This window comes from Capsicum annuum, chromosome 3 (assembly GCF_002878395.1).
Source record: "Capsicum annuum cultivar UCD-10X-F1 chromosome 3, UCD10Xv1.1, whole genome shotgun sequence".
Taxonomy (NCBI): Eukaryota; Viridiplantae; Streptophyta; class Magnoliopsida; order Solanales; family Solanaceae; genus Capsicum; species Capsicum annuum.
The window spans coordinates 46384500-46402712 of NC_061113.1; the positions used below are offsets into that span (position 1 = coordinate 46384500).

Below are 18213 nucleotides of genomic sequence, written 5' to 3' on the forward strand. Positions count from 1 at the left end.
AATCTACGTAGGAAGTGATTCAGTTAAAAAAGCAGAACAAAAAATATTTATATCACTATATAAATTATTAATAAGTTCATTTACCTTTTTAGGCTCTGGGCAATCATGAGCTAAGTGTCTCTTGTTCTCATAGTTATAGCACTTGAGTTTAGCCATCTTCACTTTTTTCTTTTGCTATGGAGAAAAAATATTTCTCTCCTTGTTGATTATTCTTAGACTTCTTTGAGACATTTTCTTTCCCCTTCTTTTGAGAAAATTTATTATACTTGCGGTTGTTACCATGTCAACGTTTTGAATCTGAACTAGTCATATACGTATTTGTAGCGGCATTGTCTACTCCAAGGCGCTCTTCCTCGAGTTTCAAATGTCGCTTAGCATCTTTCATAGTTTTGATGCTAACATTGTGGGATAAATGCATTTTCATATTTTTTTCAGCTTTGGGGCAGGGAGTGAATGACAGCTTGGAGTTTTTGCTCTTCGATCAATACATGACCAACATCTTTCAATTCATTTACCATATTTGACAAATGGTGCAGATGCTTACGCATTGTATGATCAGGACGTTTCTTATAAGTATCAAACTTAATAGTAAAAGCCTTAACTTAGCAACTGATGTATGACCAAATTTTTCTTTTAATGTAGACCAAGTGTCCTTGGCATCATCACACTTTTGAAGTTCTCTCATGATATCATTATCCATGCTGCTCAATAAAGTTATTCGAGTAAGAGAGTTCTTCTTTTTTCAAACTTGATATGCCTCAAGATCTTTCACATGTTGAGGGGTATCACCATTTTCAGGAAGTGTCATAGACACATTAAGAACTTTAAGTGCCTCTTGGTCTTTCAGAACATATTCAATTCATGCTTCATATTTCATGATTATTATTGTTAAGTTCATCACTTTTCTTAAGCTCGGCGGTAATATTCTTTGTAGCAATCAACAAACTGATTTACACAAATATAAAGCATCATGAGACAACTATGTACATTGTTATAGTCTAAATTTATATACATAATAATTCTTAAAATAATCGACTATGTCAATATTCATTTCACATCAGATTCAAAATCTAAAGTTCACTAAGTTCTCAATCATTATCTGAATTTCAATGTGTCATAAATCTAACACAATCAATCATCTAAGAAACACTTATCTTGAATCACATAAATTCAAGATTGAACAAGCGTAAATCCTGTTGCACAAATTAAATACACAATGATTTTCCTATTGCACATATAGAATAAAATAGGAGCTTATCTCAATTATGTATATGCCAAAAAAAATTGATTTCTATTTCAAGGAAAAAATTGAGTTCTATTTTGAGAATAACTAATTCTCAAAAAATCAGAAAAATATGACATAAACATTATTCATAAAACCAATTTCACATTTAACTTAGAAATCTATGCTAAGCAACAGAATTCCCAATAAAATATTAAAATTCAACTAGGAATTCCTCCTGTCCCATCGACCCTCTATGTTAGGCCTGGGTGTAAAACTCTTTTCAGTTTAAGGAATTCAAAAGGAATATTTGAGAATCATCATGCCTTTAATCAAATACTTTCGTGAACAGTGAGAAGATTGATCAAAAATAATTCATGCAAGTTTTAAAAATATTTCTTTACAACTTGAGAAGTTAGATAGGATCATGTAAGCAGGGGCGGATCTATTAAGGCCCGTGAGGGTGGCACGCCACCCGCGAACTTCGACGGAAACTCTCTATATATAGTTGTATATATATAGAGATATAGTTAAATATTAAACATGGCACCCGAAATAACAGAGTGTTGCCTAGTGCAGTTGACAAAGTGCTGCACTTGTAGACCCAAGGTCGCGTGTTCGAACCTGGCCAGAAACATTTGTTTTTTAAAAATCATTTTGGCAGCAAACCAACAGGTGTAATAATTCTCAATTAAACAGGGAACATCCGCACAAAGCCACACTATTACCAATTTTGTATAAAAGTAATCTTATTTTTTGACCCTTTTTTTTAATTTAATTATTTAAAAGGTACTTATCTTTCATTAAAATTAAAACAAAAATCCTATTTTCAAAGGAAAGGACCAAATCAAAACATCTATGTTCTTGAGCTTTGCTGCAGCTGGTTGCTCTTTCTCTCTGGACTCTTGCTTGTTGCTTGCTCTCTTTGTAAGTTATTTTGAAAAATTATTTTGTTTCTCTTTCTTGAACCTAGAAATCCAAATTTGAAATTATCTTGATTTAGGAAAAAGTGTTCTAATTTTGTGAATTGAGATGGAGAATTTTTTTCAAGAAGGTTAATTATTCTCAATCTACTTCTAGTAATGTCAATCATTCTTGTCTTATAACTGACCTCGATTTGGATTCACTTAAAGCCAATCCGGGAGAAAGAATACCTATTTCTAATTATGATCCTCAAATACGAGATGAAGTGAGGAAATATTATATTGAAAAAGGGTCTTATCAACCTATCTTGAAACCATATCCTTCAAGTGAAATAGGAGGTAAAATACGTCAATTTGCTGCAAGTTGGTTTAAAGGTTCACATTCGACTTGGTTGGAGTATAGTGTGGAGAAAGATGCCGCATATTGTCTTTGTTGTTATTTATTCAAAAATGAATTTGTTCATGAAACTACGAGTGATTTTTATGCATCGAAGGATTTTAGGGGTTGGAATAAGGCTCTTGAAAGATTTAATTTACATGTCAGTAAAGTTAATAGTGTTCACCACAAATGTTATAATAAGATTCTAGATTTATCAAATCGTCGTCAATCAATTCAAGTTGTTCTTGACAAACATTCTAAAAAGTCAAAAAAGTGAGTACCGAATGCGTTTGGAAGCTTCAATTAATGTAGCAAGACTTCTTTTGTATTATGGATTGCCTTTTCGAGGTCACGACGAAAGTGAATCTTCAAGTAATCAAGACTACTTTTTAGAATTTTTGCGGTGGTATGGAGACAACCATCCGGATGTGGGAAAAGTGATATTAGAAAAAGCTCCACAAAATTATACTTTGACTTGTCCTATGATCCAAAAGGATATTGTCAATGCTTGTGCTGAAGAAACATTGAAAGTTATAATTGAGGACTTGAATGGTGATTATTTTGGTATATTAGTTGATGAATCCAAAGACATCTCACACAAAGAACAAATAGCTCTTGTTTTGAGATATGTTGATAAAAAGGGTGAAGTAGTGGAACGATTTATTGATTTTGTCCATGTTAGTGATAAATTGGCTTACTCGTTGAAAAAAGAAATTTATTCTTTGCTTTCCGATCATTCACCAAGTCCATCCAAAATACGTGGGCAAGATTATAATGGAGCTAGTAATATGAAGGGAGAGATAAATGGTCTTAAAACTTTAATTATGAAAGATAGTCCTTCAACGTACTTTATTCATTGTTTTGCACATCAATTGCAACTAACACTTGTAGCTATTGCTAAAAAATATGTGGAAGTTGAAGACTTTTTTTATCATGTTACTAATGTGTTGAATGTTGTTGGAGGATCTTTTAATCGTCGAGATTTACTTCGTCATCACCTAGCCGAAAATTTGAAGCAATTACTTGAGTCTGGTAAAACTCATATTGGACAAGGATTAAATCAAAAGCGTGGGCTTCAAGGACCGGGTGATACTCGTTGGAGATCACATTTCAAAACATTGGATAACTTTATTGTTATTTTTTCATCCATTGTTCATGTGCTTGGAGTGATTGAAATTGAAGGTTCTACTTCAAGTGATAGAAATCAAGCAGAATATCTTTTGACAAAGGTTAGAACATTCAAATTTGTTTTTATGCTTGACTTGATGTTGAAAGTGTTGGCCATGTCAAATGAGTTGAGCAAGATTTTATTTAAAAAAAAAAAAACAGATCAAGATATTGTTAATGTCGTGGAGCTTCTTAACATCTCAAAGAAAAGATTGCAAGATATGAGAGAGAATGAGTGGGAATCTTTGTTGAATGATGTTTCTTCATTTTGTGATTCACATGATATCTTGATTCCCAAATTAGATGAGCCTTATTTTCCCGAAAAGTCAAAGCGTAAGTGTTTAGATGTTTGTTATTCGCACCACTTGCGTGTTGAAATCTTTTGTGCGGTCATTGATGTGCAACTTCAAGAGCTTAATGAGCGTTTTGATGTAGTGAATAGTGATTTGCTTCTTGGGATGGGTAGCTTGAATCCTGTTAATTCATTTTCTAACTTTGACAAAGGTAGAAACATGACTTTAGTAAAGTGTTCCAAATGAGTTTGATGATGGAAAGTTTTGAAATTTGAGTTACCAACTTGATACCTTCATAATTCATATGCGAGGTGGTAATTCCAAGTTCTCCAACTTGCAAGGAATTCGTGATTTGGCAAAGGCATTAGTTGAGGTAAATCTAGTGGAGACTTATTCACTTGTTTATTTACTTATGAAGTTGATTTTGATTTTATCCGTCGCTACGACAACTGTTGAAAGAGCATTCTCTTTCATAAAGCACATAAAAAATGAAGTGCGAAATAGTATTGGTGATCAATATTTAGATGATTGTTTAGTATGTTACATAGAGCGTGATGTATTTACAAATGTAAGTAATGATGTCATCATTGATCGTTTTCAGAATATGAAAACTCGTCGTGGGCAATTGTAATGAATTATGGAAATTATGATATTAGTAATATTATTAAAAGTTTTAAGTTTGGTCATTTTATTATTGTTCTTTTATTATTGATTGATTTGTTAATTATCCTATAGACCGAAAAGATGAATAATCCGATTGAATTACTTGGCACACGGTGAATTCGGATACTGGATCCGCCTCTGCGTGTAAGTCCTACTTTGTAATTACAAAGTCTTATAATGTGTCTTTAGTCTTTTTCTATAAAGGCACCATTAAGACAGTAAAGCAAAAAATTATTGTTCCGTTAAACAGAGGAGCCACCAAAACATTATCATTGTTTTTCTTCTTAATGAAAAAAACAAAAAAACAGAATGTTCTATGGTTGGCGCACCAAAAATAAGGCAACACTAAAAAATACCCACCAAAATTTTTAATTAAGAAAAACTAATTCTTGTTGAAGCCATGCAAAAATTCTACAACTCTATTAATTTTGTTCCATGTTAAAATAAAATATTAAACAGAGAATAATTTTTTCGCCTAAAACACCAAACAAACTTGCAACTAGCAGTAAATTGGTACATTACCAACACTGTTATTCATCAAGTAAATGAAACTAGAACACAGATAACCTAGCTCTGATGCCAATGAAGAATTTAATTAAACACTTAATTTGTAGAATTATTGAATATTGTTTCACTGATCAGAAAGTATTATCACATACAAAGACGTACAACATCATATAAAGTCACAGTCTAAATTAGTATCCGTTACAGAAGATTGTTCCAAATGCTTTAATGGAGATCACTCTAATCTTCGCGCAGGAATCTTCTCACCAAAGTTCTTCATGCAAAAAGAAGAGAGTTTTGCAGAGAGGGAGAGAGGAGGAGAAAACATATTTTTTTTTTTTCTGTTCAGAGAAGAAAAAAAGTATATTGGTTTCTATAAAAAGAAACCTTTTATAATTGCAAAGGGACACAACTCTTTAAATAGTTGTGTCTCTTTTATTTTAATTAACCGTATAAATATATAAATAATTATATATTACCTCTTAATATGGATTCGAACTGATTTACATGAGTGACCTGATCGAATTTCCTTCAAAAATCGATAAGCTTGACTTATTAAATGGAGTTATCATTATTTTCCTACACTTTAAGAGATCTCATCCTGTCTTTTTTATCTTGGATTCAAATATCACATCGATTTTTTTTTTCTTTCAAGCTTTAGTGATGGGTACCTGAAGCTCCTTAAGGAATTATTCAAAATTAGAGCGATGATTGTCATCACAAAGAAAGAAAAATAAAATAATACAGAAATTGATATACATAACAGAGATCAGCATTCAACCGTTTTAATTTTTTTTAATTTTTTTTTGGAGTTACAGAAAATTGAGCAGTACCATCACTAATAGGCTCTGACTCTCCTTTTAATAGCTTCAATTCAATGAGCATGTCTCATTTTAAGTGACATTAAGGGAATGGTCACTTTTGCACATAACAATGATAATATTAAAATGAAATGTGAAACTAAAAGACTACTAGAATGAAATTGACTTGTGGTAACATAGTGCACATAACAATGGAAATACTAAAATGAAATGTGAACCTAATACTACTAGAATGTAATTGACTTGTGGTCACGACATCACTTTTAGGTGCAAAATTTTCATTTCCCCCACCTTTTCCACTATTCACATGCTTACACAACCATACATAATTTCTAATAAAAGCGAAAAAAAAAACATAAAATAATGTGCTACTAGTAGATTCTTTAAGCAAATTATGCCTGCTGACATTGATTCAACTTGATCTCTTAGCAATGAAGAATATTACTAGTTGCTACTGGATGAAGACAAAACACAAAAAGATAGAAAATAGAAGGTGCAGGGGAGAAAGGAATTAATAAAAAGTAAAACAGATATTCATGCTTCCGCTACTTTCTACTAGGCCAATATATACATTTGTGTTATATGTAGTCATAGCGACTAGGCACACGTTTCCACCAAAATATATTGAGTGCGGTGAATATTTTTTATGGCTGATTTAAATAGAGATTTTTCTTACTTTTTTAATAATTTTAGCATTTCATATATATGATATGTCTAAGATCAAAAACTTAAAAAGCATTTTAATATATTTATATATCTTTAATTTAAGATTATAAGATTGAAATTTATTTTTTTAAAAAAAAAATTTTGTGCTAAATCAAAACAGATTAATTAAATTAAAATAAAAGTAGTATATCGTATAAAAATAAAACAAAATGGACGTGTAAGTTGGAAGAAGTCTGCGGAAAAGAAACGCATTCCTGAACCTACCATTTTTTTGTCCCCATCCTTTTGTGATCAAACTATAGCGTAAAATTTAAGTCAAGTGAATAAATACTATAACTACTACCACTATTTATATATCTTAGTATCTCATACTTTTTTATCTCTCTCTTCCTCGGAACTAAATTTGTGTGCTTCAAATTAAACATCATGTCTTGCTTGAACTTGAGGAGAGTACTCCTACCAACTCGGAAAATATGGAAACTCTTTTCCACCAAGTTACAAACCAATTTCCACAAAGTACTCAATAGATCCAAAGTCATTAAGAAATCCAAGAATCCAAATCCTTTATTCACCAAGAAATTAGCCCCGAGCCCTATCTTTCGAGTTCAGTTCAAAACTAAGCGTTCAAACACTAAGTTCAAATACAAGTCAAGATCGAGGCCTATTCTTAAATACCACAAGAAATCAGCGCCAGTATATATTGATCAGCTTTTCATTGAGAATATATCAGTGGAGAAGGATGACTTTGCCCAAACTACTATGATCACAACAAACAAGAAGGACCATAAACAAGTTTGCATGATGGAAAAAGAGCAAGCTGAGATTCATCAAGGGGAGAGTAGTAGTGTCACAAATGATGAAAACTACTCGAATGATGAGATGTGGGAATCATTGGCATTGGCATCTCCACAGTTGCATTGCATTAATGAAAGAGCAGAGGAGTTCATAACTAGATTCCGTGCAGACATGCGACGTCAAGAGAATTTGTTAACGCATCGTTTGTAGTATGGGCTTTTTCTCTTGTAATTGTCAGCTTTGAATAAAATTTGTTCCCAAATGGTTATACTCTAGTTTATTTATACATTTGACAGCAGAGAAATGAAAACGATCATATTGAAATGACAAAATTAGCTCATAGAAATATAACTCGTTCAACACACTTAAACGTTTATTGGATCAGTTTTGTTTATCAGCCCAATTCAGTTCATTAAAAATTGAGCTAATTTATAACTCAAATTGATTAATGAGAAATCATAACAAAATATTTTCAAAAAGACAAATATCTATAAAAGGGTCAAAGCTACCTTCGAGAGGACCAAATATAGCATCAACATCAAACCTTGCTTGTATCTACATATACATCAATATCTACAATCTTCTACTTCTAAATCTACATCTACAATCTACAATATATTAAAAATATGTATTTAAACTTTTTGACCTTTATTAGAACATTGTAATAGAAAAAATCATCTTTTCACTTTTTTTTTCTAATTAACTTTCTCAAAATAAATTATTTTTGCTAAAAAAATTTCTATCTAACTTTCTAAATTTCGTGTCCTATTTAGTTTATTCAATAAGTTCCCAACCAAATTTATTGTGTTCTACTTGGTTAAGTCTAAAATTTAAAGAACCTAAACCTACATCAAAATCAAAACAAACTATGAAAGAAATATGAGCTATTTTGCCCAATTGTTGGCAACATATCGAGTCTCCAAATTATTTGGAGTTATCTATATATATTATAAAGCAGAGAATAATGCATTAGAAGAAGTCACGTGGCAGCATAAAAATAAGCCACTTGACAATTTTAAGATAAGGTTAATAGAGTGTTGTAATAAAATTTTTGAATTAAAAGATATGGATACCTGAACTTGAAAATATTAGATATTTTGTAAAAAAAGAGACTATCATTAACTTGAAATTAGGAACCTAACATTAAAGAGTTCTAAATGAACTCTTACTATTCATAAATTAATTATTTTCAATGTTATAAAATATATTTAACTATTATATAAAATATAACATTATGAAAATAAATAATAATAATAATTATTATTATTTAAAACTTTTTTTATAGTTCTAAATTTAAACTACAAGAGGATACAATTTAAATTTAAAGATAATGTTAATTTTAAAATTACTTTTTAGATAAAGTTAGCTAAAAATTAGTTAGTTGAAAATTTATGAATTTTGAATTTGAATTGTCAGTTACAGATTCTTCTATAATTTGAATTAAATTCTAACTCTATACTAGATAAAGCTAAATATCAAATAATTCTTTCCAATATAATCTGATTTTTCTATCAAACTTTTTATTTTGTTTTCTAAACTCTTCACTTATTTTTTAGTTCTTCAATCATATTAGTTTATTGATTATACAATATTTATGGCTTGCCATGCTTATACTAATATATTTGTGTACAAATTTTTGCTACTTAAAGCTTAACTTTCGATTGTTTGATGGTAATAGTTTGTCTATTTAATATTACAGAGTTAATTTGTTATAAATTATTTTATTTGGATCAATGATTATCATGAAATGATCTAATATATACTAGATGTTGATCTGATTTTTTTTTACTGTGCTAGATTGCTTAGACTACCAGATGTTTATATAAAAATTTTACTTTTTATATGCAGATGAGTGATGGTCATATTATGGGCTATTTTTTCAATTATATATGAGCCTGAATTAAAGTATGAAATTTGTCATTTTAATTTTGTCATTTGATTTTTGATAAAAGTAAATAAATTCAATTGTGTGAATAAAAATAAAATGACCTTTTGTTAAGATTTTAAGTCATGTATTTAGCTTTTTAAATGCTAACTTTTGTTACCATTTTTATACTATTGCTTTATTAATATTCATAATTTAGTTTTTACTGTATATAATACTAGATTGTTAAATATCACGTAATATTTTGTCAAATCACGTTTAAAGAAAAAATGTAATAACGTTATAATTGAAAGATAAAGTTTAAATGATATTTAAAATATATTTTTTCTTCATTTCAAGATTTTTGAACTTAAAGAACAATAAAAGAAAATAAAAAACATAAAATTTTAGTTCATACAATAAAAATATGAGTCTAAATTCAAACAAATTTAATTTTATTTGTCTATCCATTAGATAACATATATTAATTTTTAAATTCAAAATTTCAATACATATTATAAACTTAAAATTCAATCAATTTTGTTATCTTATAATTTAAATTCTTTAATTTTGAAAACAAAAAAGAAAATTAATCTTATAAAGAAATTAAAATAAAAAAGAGAGCATATTATCGAGGAATATTATGAATTCAAGCAAAGTTAAAATGTATTGTCTATTTGATTATCTCAACATTAAATGATAATTTTTGACATTTTTAATTGAGTATAATAAAATTAAGTTGACTTTTTAAAAAATTAAACTAAAAGATTATTTTGAAATTTGAACATAAAAAATATCATAATTTTATATTTATTTTATATTATGTTAATGTTTGATAATTGAGTTTTGATTAATTGATAAAATTAGACTACTTTGGGTTTCATGTCTCAACATCAAGAACTTTTGGATCATATTTTGAGAAAGTATTTTTTAATTATAACAAGGAACGTCTTAAATTGTATATACCAAGACATTATAATCTTTACAAATGGCGAAATTAGTGAACATTAGAATATCAAATCTAAGTAATTTAGATTTAAAACTCAATATTCTATATTTTGAAAGAGAGAAGAAAACTCAACTATTATGAAGTGTAATGCAAAAAGAAAATCAATTTAAAGACAGAGTAGATAAAAGTAGTTAAACTACAGTGAAAAAATATAAAAAAATAAAAGGTTGAGGGATATTATTTTAAACTAATTCTTAGAATATAATAAAATAATTAGATATTACATATATTATTTATAAATTTTAAACAAAAGAGATTGAAAGAGGCGGGAAGGGGAGGGAAGGTACAATAGAATGAAAAATTAAAAGTAAAAATAATCAATATTAACAATATGAAATCTTTAAATTGTAAACAACATAATAAAGAAAATATGAAAAATAAAATCTTTTTTATAATCATATGATTGTTTTTAATCATATAAATTTGATGAGAAGTGTGGGGCGAAAGAAATACTAACAATTTAATATCTTTAAACTATGAATAGTTGCTTTTACTCATATAAATTTGATTAAAAATAGAAGAGTAAGGCAGAAGAAATATACATAATATAATATTTTAAAATTGTGAATAATAAAATTAAATAATATAAATATTTTTTATAATTACATGATTAGTTTTTTTCATAAAGATTTGGTTAGAGGTAGGGGATTGGGATTGGGAGGAGGGGGGGAGGGGGGAGGTTGAGGCATGACTTCTTAAAAAAAAAAATTGAGGGGTGGGGTGGAGATAGGGGTAAGAGGTCGGTGAGGATAGAAAAAAGATTTAATTTATTTCCACATTTCATTTAGAAATAATATGATAGTTGAATTTTTTTTAAGATAGTAGAATTTAACATGTTCGAACAAGACATCCCAACATAAAATATTATAAATATTTATTTAATGTTATTTACGCATCGCGCGAATGCATATACTAGTATTTATAATATGGAATAAAAGTTCTTCTATCATATATTTTACATCTTTTTAATTAATAATTTTCTCAATACCTTTTAATACTTTTCATAGTTATAAAATTTCTGATGAAAAATTTCCTATGTGACTTTTAAAATTTGTGTGTCCTATTTAGTTTATACGGAATTTCCCAACCAAATTTCTGTCATATTTGATCACGTTTTTTCTTAAAGCAAGAACCTATACCTACATCAAAATCGAAACAAACCGTGGAAGGAATAGGAGTTAGTTTGCCTAATTGCTGGCAACGTGTTGAGTCTTCAAATTATTTGAAGTTATGTTTATATGGAATAGAAGTTCTTATTCTTATCATATATTTTAGGTCTTTTAATTATTAATTCTCTCAAAAAAATTTATCGCATTTTTTTTTCTTATCAATTATTTTAGGGACTTAAATTTTCTCATAATAATGTAGGATGGGAATGTAGATGAGATTGACTTTTTCTTAAATTCAAATACCCGCTAAATATATTTTTATCATCTTGCAATACTTTTTTTACTTAGTGATTTTTTTAAACCTAAGCATTGTATACCAGTTATGTGGTTATCCTTGCCTACGTATTGTAGTATTCTTTCTCCTTAGTGATTTGTTTTTGCTTAAGTTAGCTTGCCAAACTAACTTAACTATCTAACAAACCTTTTACCCTTATTCAAATTCTCCATAACCTCCTAACTAAGTCTATGATTTTGATAAGCTGTAATTGTGTCATGTCCCTACCATACAACATAATCAATCTAACCACCATTTTATATAATTAGTCTTTAACATTAAACAATAACCCATCACTAAAAAAAAAAAAGATATTGTGGTATGTAGGTAAGAATAATCACATAATCTTCTAGCTGGTAGTACAGTGCTTAAACAAGACAAAATCACTAAGAAAAAAAATATTGCAAGATAGTAGAAATATATTTGACGGGTACCTGAATTTAGAAAAAAGTCAATCTCATCTATATTTTCATCCTACGTTAGGTCTACTTCAATGTTGATAGAAGAGGAAGATCATAAAAATTTAACTTATCAATATATGAGTTTAGAAGTACAGGGTTTCGATTTATGTATTAGTGATGTGCTTTAACACAAATCTGATACAACACCAATAACAACTCAAATTATGGTAAAATTTAAGCCCCTAAAATAATTGAAAGGAAAAAATATATGGTAAAATTTTTTGAGAGAATTATTAATTAAAAAGATCAAAAATATATGATAAGAATAAGAAACATTTATTTTATATAGACATAGTTCCAAATAATTTGAAGACTTGACATGTTGCCAGCAATTGGGCAAAGTAAATTCTATTCCTTTCGTATTGATGTAGGTTTAGGTTCTTTTAGTTTTAAACTTAACTAAATAGGACACGAAATTTAAAAAGTTATATAGAAAATTTTTCAGCGAAAATAATTTATTTTTGAGAAATTTAATTAGGGAAAAAATGTGTAAAGATGATTTTTTATGTTACAGAATATTTTAATAAAGAACAAAAAGATTAAATTATTTTTCTAAAGATTTTCACACTTTTAATATTGTAGATGTAGATGTAGATGTAAAATACTGTAGATGTAGATACAGACAAAGTTTTATGTTGATGCTATATTTGATCCTCTCGAAGGTAGATCTCGAAGGTAGATGAATTTATTTTTAGAGCTTGATGTGTATGTCCACCTTTTTCTTTGTTTTTGAAGTCTACTCTGGTTCTTGTATAGATTAGAATCAATAATCAAATTGTTAATAATTATGTGACAAGTGATAATAATCATGATTTTTGTATTCAAATGATTTTATAAAATTGAACTCAAGTGAGGTTTAGTTACAATCAAAACCACTGGGAATACAACATAATTACACAGAACATAGATACTTCCCAATTCTTGGGTATCTTCTTGAACATATACTCTTGGAGGAAGAGTCAGAATTTTCACGAAAGAGGTTTATAATTTGAGGAGAAACTAATCGAAGGGAATTCCACATATATTATATATACATAAAACATAATTTTAGTGATGTATAAATAGTATAATTGTCCGCTAAAGGGGATTCAATAATAACCTCACTATAAAGGTTGGTTTTGCCCCTAATATATAGTGTATTTTAATTTTCTGATTTTTCTTTTCAAATATGCAGATGCGTTAATGATACTTTTAAAACGAGGATAGGAATTTATATGTCATTTCTTCTTTTTTTTTTTAAATGGTAGACGGACCAACTTTTATTGATATGAGCAGCCAAAAAAAGAGGAGTTAATATTCTAATAGTTCCTTGGAATGACTCGGTTGGTTTGAAAGGAGTTTATCCACACGGATGATCCAAGATTGATCCTTCTTCAATGCCTTCTGAGTCGAGCATGTCACACAAGATTTGTCTAATGCGGTTTACATCCCGTATGTGGTTGTAGGCTATTACACACTGAAGGGTTATCCAATGCGCACAAAATACTCACCCGAAGAGCAGAGGTTGTGACAGAAATTATAGCGACTGTGAGCTATCATGAATTTCCAAAATATTATATCTTAATCCTCTTGTGTGTGTTTTAAGAGAGAAGTAACCACTTTCTTATACTCCTTGTAATCAACAATATTTGCAACAAAGAAGTAAAACTGCAAAACATTATGTACATATGCTAGTTTGCCGAAGGGAATATATAGTGGGTGGCTTCAGAATTTAAAGATCGTGAATGCTGATGTTCTTTTAACATAAGTTGCTAATCAAGAAGAATTTTTTCTGACAAGCTTACTAATATTTTTATTATTTGGTTGGTACATAAAAAAAAAAAAAAGAGAGTGGAAAAACTACAAAGAAAAGATAAGTCAGTTTTTCTTTTTTGGAAAAAGCAAAAACTATACATTGTTACTAGGATCCGAACGCTAGCTCAAAGGCATCAACACACTTAACTAAAACTTCAGCATCAAAGCACCTATCTGACCTTTTTTTGATAGTGGTGCTAGGTGATAGGTTATATCACTTTTCCAAAATTTTCTATATGTACATTATGAAGTTATTGTTGGAGTCAATATTTGTCTAGTAGATACTTTAATTGTCAGATTTATACAACTTTATTATTATTATTATTTTACTTTATTGAGTGAAGAAGCTTAATTAATTGACTGAATAATGAATTGATCTCAATTTTAACTCAATCTGATTAAATATTTTAAAAGAATGTTTTGATTTAAGGATAAATTATACAAAATCACAAATCTAAGAGACTTTACTATCCATGATCTCTAACCTTTTAAACAATTATTTAAAATTTCAGATTTTATATTTTACTCTTGATACATATGAATAAAACCCCACCTTACTTTTACTCCACAATTAATGCATGCAATCTATTTTTTTTTGAAGATTTTTTTTTTTCAAATATTTCATCCCCTAAAATCTCTCCCAAATTATTATCAATTGATACAACTTTCATCTCCTTTACTGCAACTTCTTCACCAATTTCATTATCTTTTTTTTATCTTTTTATCAACTTTTCTTTTATCAATTTTAAATTATTTTTTAACTTTTAAGTCAGTACCCATTAAGAAAAAGAGGAGAAATTGAACAATGTGATAGTGACATATACTTTGTGATAGCGATTCATATTTTTAATTTATTTATAAATGTTTGATACATTTAACATATGTTTGAAAAATATAAATTATTTATTTTGGAGTGAGATTGAATTTTCAATGGTTAGTGAGTTATTTTACGAAATGTATCATTGTGATACATTTGAAGACGTATCATTTTCACGATTTGTACTTAATTTTACTCCCCGTAATAATTAAAAATTAGTTACTTCCTTATTTGACAAAACACTAAATTACAAATGTATCACAATACATATGCCATAGACTGGTGATACATATGACACAATGCATATGACATGTTAAGTCAATTCTGGTGATACATATGATATATACTTTGTGATAGTGATTCATATTTTTAATTTATTTATAAATGTTTGATACATTTAGCATATGTTTGACAAATGTAAATTATTTATTTTGGTATGAGATTGAATTTTTAATAGTTAGTGAGTAATTTTACGAAATGTATTATTGTGATACACCTGAAACCAGATATATCATTTTCACGACTTGTGCCTAATTTTACTCCCCGTAATAATTGAAAATTAGTTACTTCCTTATTTAACTAACTACTAAATTACAAATATATCACAATGTATATGTATCAAGGCTAAAAATATGTATCACAAATTTAAAATTTCGGGATATGATGTAATTCAATAAATTATTGGGATAAAGTATTATAACCCTTAAACATTCTGGGTTTATGTAAGTTACCCTTGATTTAAATTGGTTATTCTATTACAATTGATTTGAATGAGAATATTAATACACCGATCACAAATTCTTGTTGCAAAAAATAATATACTGACATCTTATAGTTGGGATGTTAAGAAATCGAAGAAACGAAAGAAAAAAAAACTAATGAACACAATTTATAGAGAACTAAATGAAATAAAAGGAAAATATGTTAAGGTAAATCATAAAGTAGGAGGAAAGTAAATTTCAAGAGTTTCAATTTTTAATGTTTTTCCCCTTTTGAATGCGGATGCGGGTTTAATTTCAAAATGGATATCAAAATCGTGGTCAATAACTGATCTAGAATTTTACATAAATGTGTTCAATTAGTAAGGAACGATCTTGATAAAGTACCTTCGAGAACAAATAAACGTTTTCTCGTTATTCTTTTATTTATTCTTTTTGTTAATAATATAATATCAAAATAATTTTTTTTCTGTAAAAAAGAAAAAGCTCAACATTATTTTAATTTAACAAAGTTGAATTTTTTTTTTTTCAAAAATTACAACATTTTCTTAAACTAAAATTATAGAAAATTAAGAAAGTATATTTAATTTCAACAAAAATAGTGGCTTTTTTAGCAAAAATTAATGAAAGGAAGTGCATGCTAAATTTCAATAATAAAAAGTTAAATGTTTTCTGAAGTAAAATAGATTTTAGATTTTTATAAAATTTGAGTAAGCAAAAATATATATTCAAGGTGAAATATACAAAAATAAAAATAAAAAATACATATAGATGATAAATTTACTCACATATTAAATATGACTAATCACTTTTTTTTAATCTTTTGGTAACAATGCCGATGGAACCAAAAGCAATTGGTAACACAACCAATGTAAACCCCCCACCCCTCCCCCCAAAAAACCGCTAATGGAACCAAAAGCAAAAAATAGTAACGTGCAAAAAAAGCAACTGTGGGGATCGAACTCTGATGATGAGAGTGCACTTGAATCCACTTGGCCACTGCTTCGCAACAAACTTTTACTTTATGGGGGTTCAAATTCAATACTTATAGGAATTTCACAATGTTCTCCCTTGTATAAATTATAAATTTTTCGATAGCACCACCTGGGTCTGTCCCTGTATGCTCTTAAATGTGTACGGTGAGGAAGAGTACGTCGTGCAGTTGTATACAACTTTAAGGTACTAAATCATAGAAGAAATAGATCTCAACCAACCCCAGCACAAAGACTCTTCCTCACGCTATAATTTTCAACTAAGAAACTATCATAGACAATTTTGTTAGAATACTTGAAACAAGATTCACCACAATATCACAAGTAAATCATTAAGCAGTGACATGAACATAAAAGAATGGTAGGAACACTAACCTTGTTTCATTACAATAAGTGAATGAAAGAAATTGATGCTTCTAAGTCTTGATAACACTCTTAATCATTTCTTCTCAGAGATGGACAAAAAAGAAAAAAGATGCGATATCCGACTAAGGGATCAATTATACATATAATACTCTTAAGTGTCTTTTCAGTCGAAAAGGTACCGGAAAAGTGTCTTTACCGGAAAAGTACCTTTTCTGGAAAGATGCCTTTTCAAGAAAGTTGCCTTTTACAGAAAAGTGCCATTTTTATAAGTTGCCATTAAACTTTTGAAAAGGTCCATGAGTTTTTTATAATTTCAATTAAACCCATACTAATAGATATTTACTTTTAGACCCAAAAACTTTAATACGTTATTAGATCATAAATTGGGCTTCTTTATAGATAACATATATATGTATAGTATATTAATATGTGAGTCCACAAAATAGAAATTACTAACAATCTTCCACTTGGACCCTATATATTTCTAAATAATTATATATAGATAAAACTTTAGTGTGCACAAACTTTTGCTATCTTAATTTAAATATATCAAAACAAGCTGGTCCATTGATACTACCAATATAGGTTCAAAGCGACCTTCGTAACATATTTTCAAGGAATAATACATAAATATGACCCTAAATTGGACACCAAATTGTAACTTTGACCTTAAACTTTGAGAGTGCACAAATAAGACCTTTAACTATTCAAAACCTGAACAAATATGACCTCCGATTTTTCAACCCCCATGCGTGAGATTCACTCGCGCCTATGTGGAAAGCTCATCCAATTACAGGTGTCATGTCGTTAAAAGGGCTGACTTGGAGGGAGGTCATATTTGTGCAGTTTTGAATAGTTAAAGGTCGTATTTGTGCACTGTCAAAGTTTTGCTTTTTGTGTTAAAAGGCATCATTTTTTTTTATTATTATTATTTTATTTATTTCTATAGCACCAACACCTAGTCTTTTTTTAATTAAAAAAAAGCCACTAACAGAGATCGAACCGCACAGTAGGCTGAAGAAAGCGCCCAAGAAGAACAAATAACACCACTAGGCTATCTAAGTGCCTTGTTTTATGCGGTTCAACATTAATATACGTACATAAATATAAATTTTCTACCTTATATATACAACATAATTTTTTATCGAGGGGATTCGGGTGAATCCCATGGCCACCACGTAGGTCCACCCCTACGTTAATTTAATAATGTTTTGATAACGTTAATTTAATAACATTTAATAACGTTAATTTGGTAACGTTAATTTAATATACTACTACTACTACTACTATCCTTAATAGCATTAATTTAATAACG

General features: G+C 28.7%; 1 protein-coding gene across 1 annotated transcript; it reads left to right on the forward strand.

Moving 5' to 3' along the window:
• Positions 1-2808: 2808 nt before the first annotated feature.
• LOC107865421 lies at positions 2809-7643 on the forward strand. Its single transcript, XM_047408272.1, has 2 exons — positions 2809-4195; positions 7369-7643. The coding sequence occupies exons 1-2, from the start codon at positions 2809-2811 to the stop codon at positions 7641-7643; spliced, it is 1662 nt and encodes a 553-aa protein (XP_047264228.1).
• The last annotated feature ends 10570 nt before the right edge of the window (positions 7644-18213 follow it).

Bases quoted from the DNA above. Each gene is read 5' to 3' on its own strand.
- LOC107865421 (XM_047408272.1), top strand. From the start codon at position 2,809: ATGCGTTTGGAAGCTTCAATTAATGTAGCAAGACTTCTTTTGTATTAT. The intron at 4,196-7,368 runs GTAGAAACATGA...AGAATATATCAG, and splicing joins ATTTTCTAACTTTGACAAAG to TGGAGAAGGATGACTTTGCC.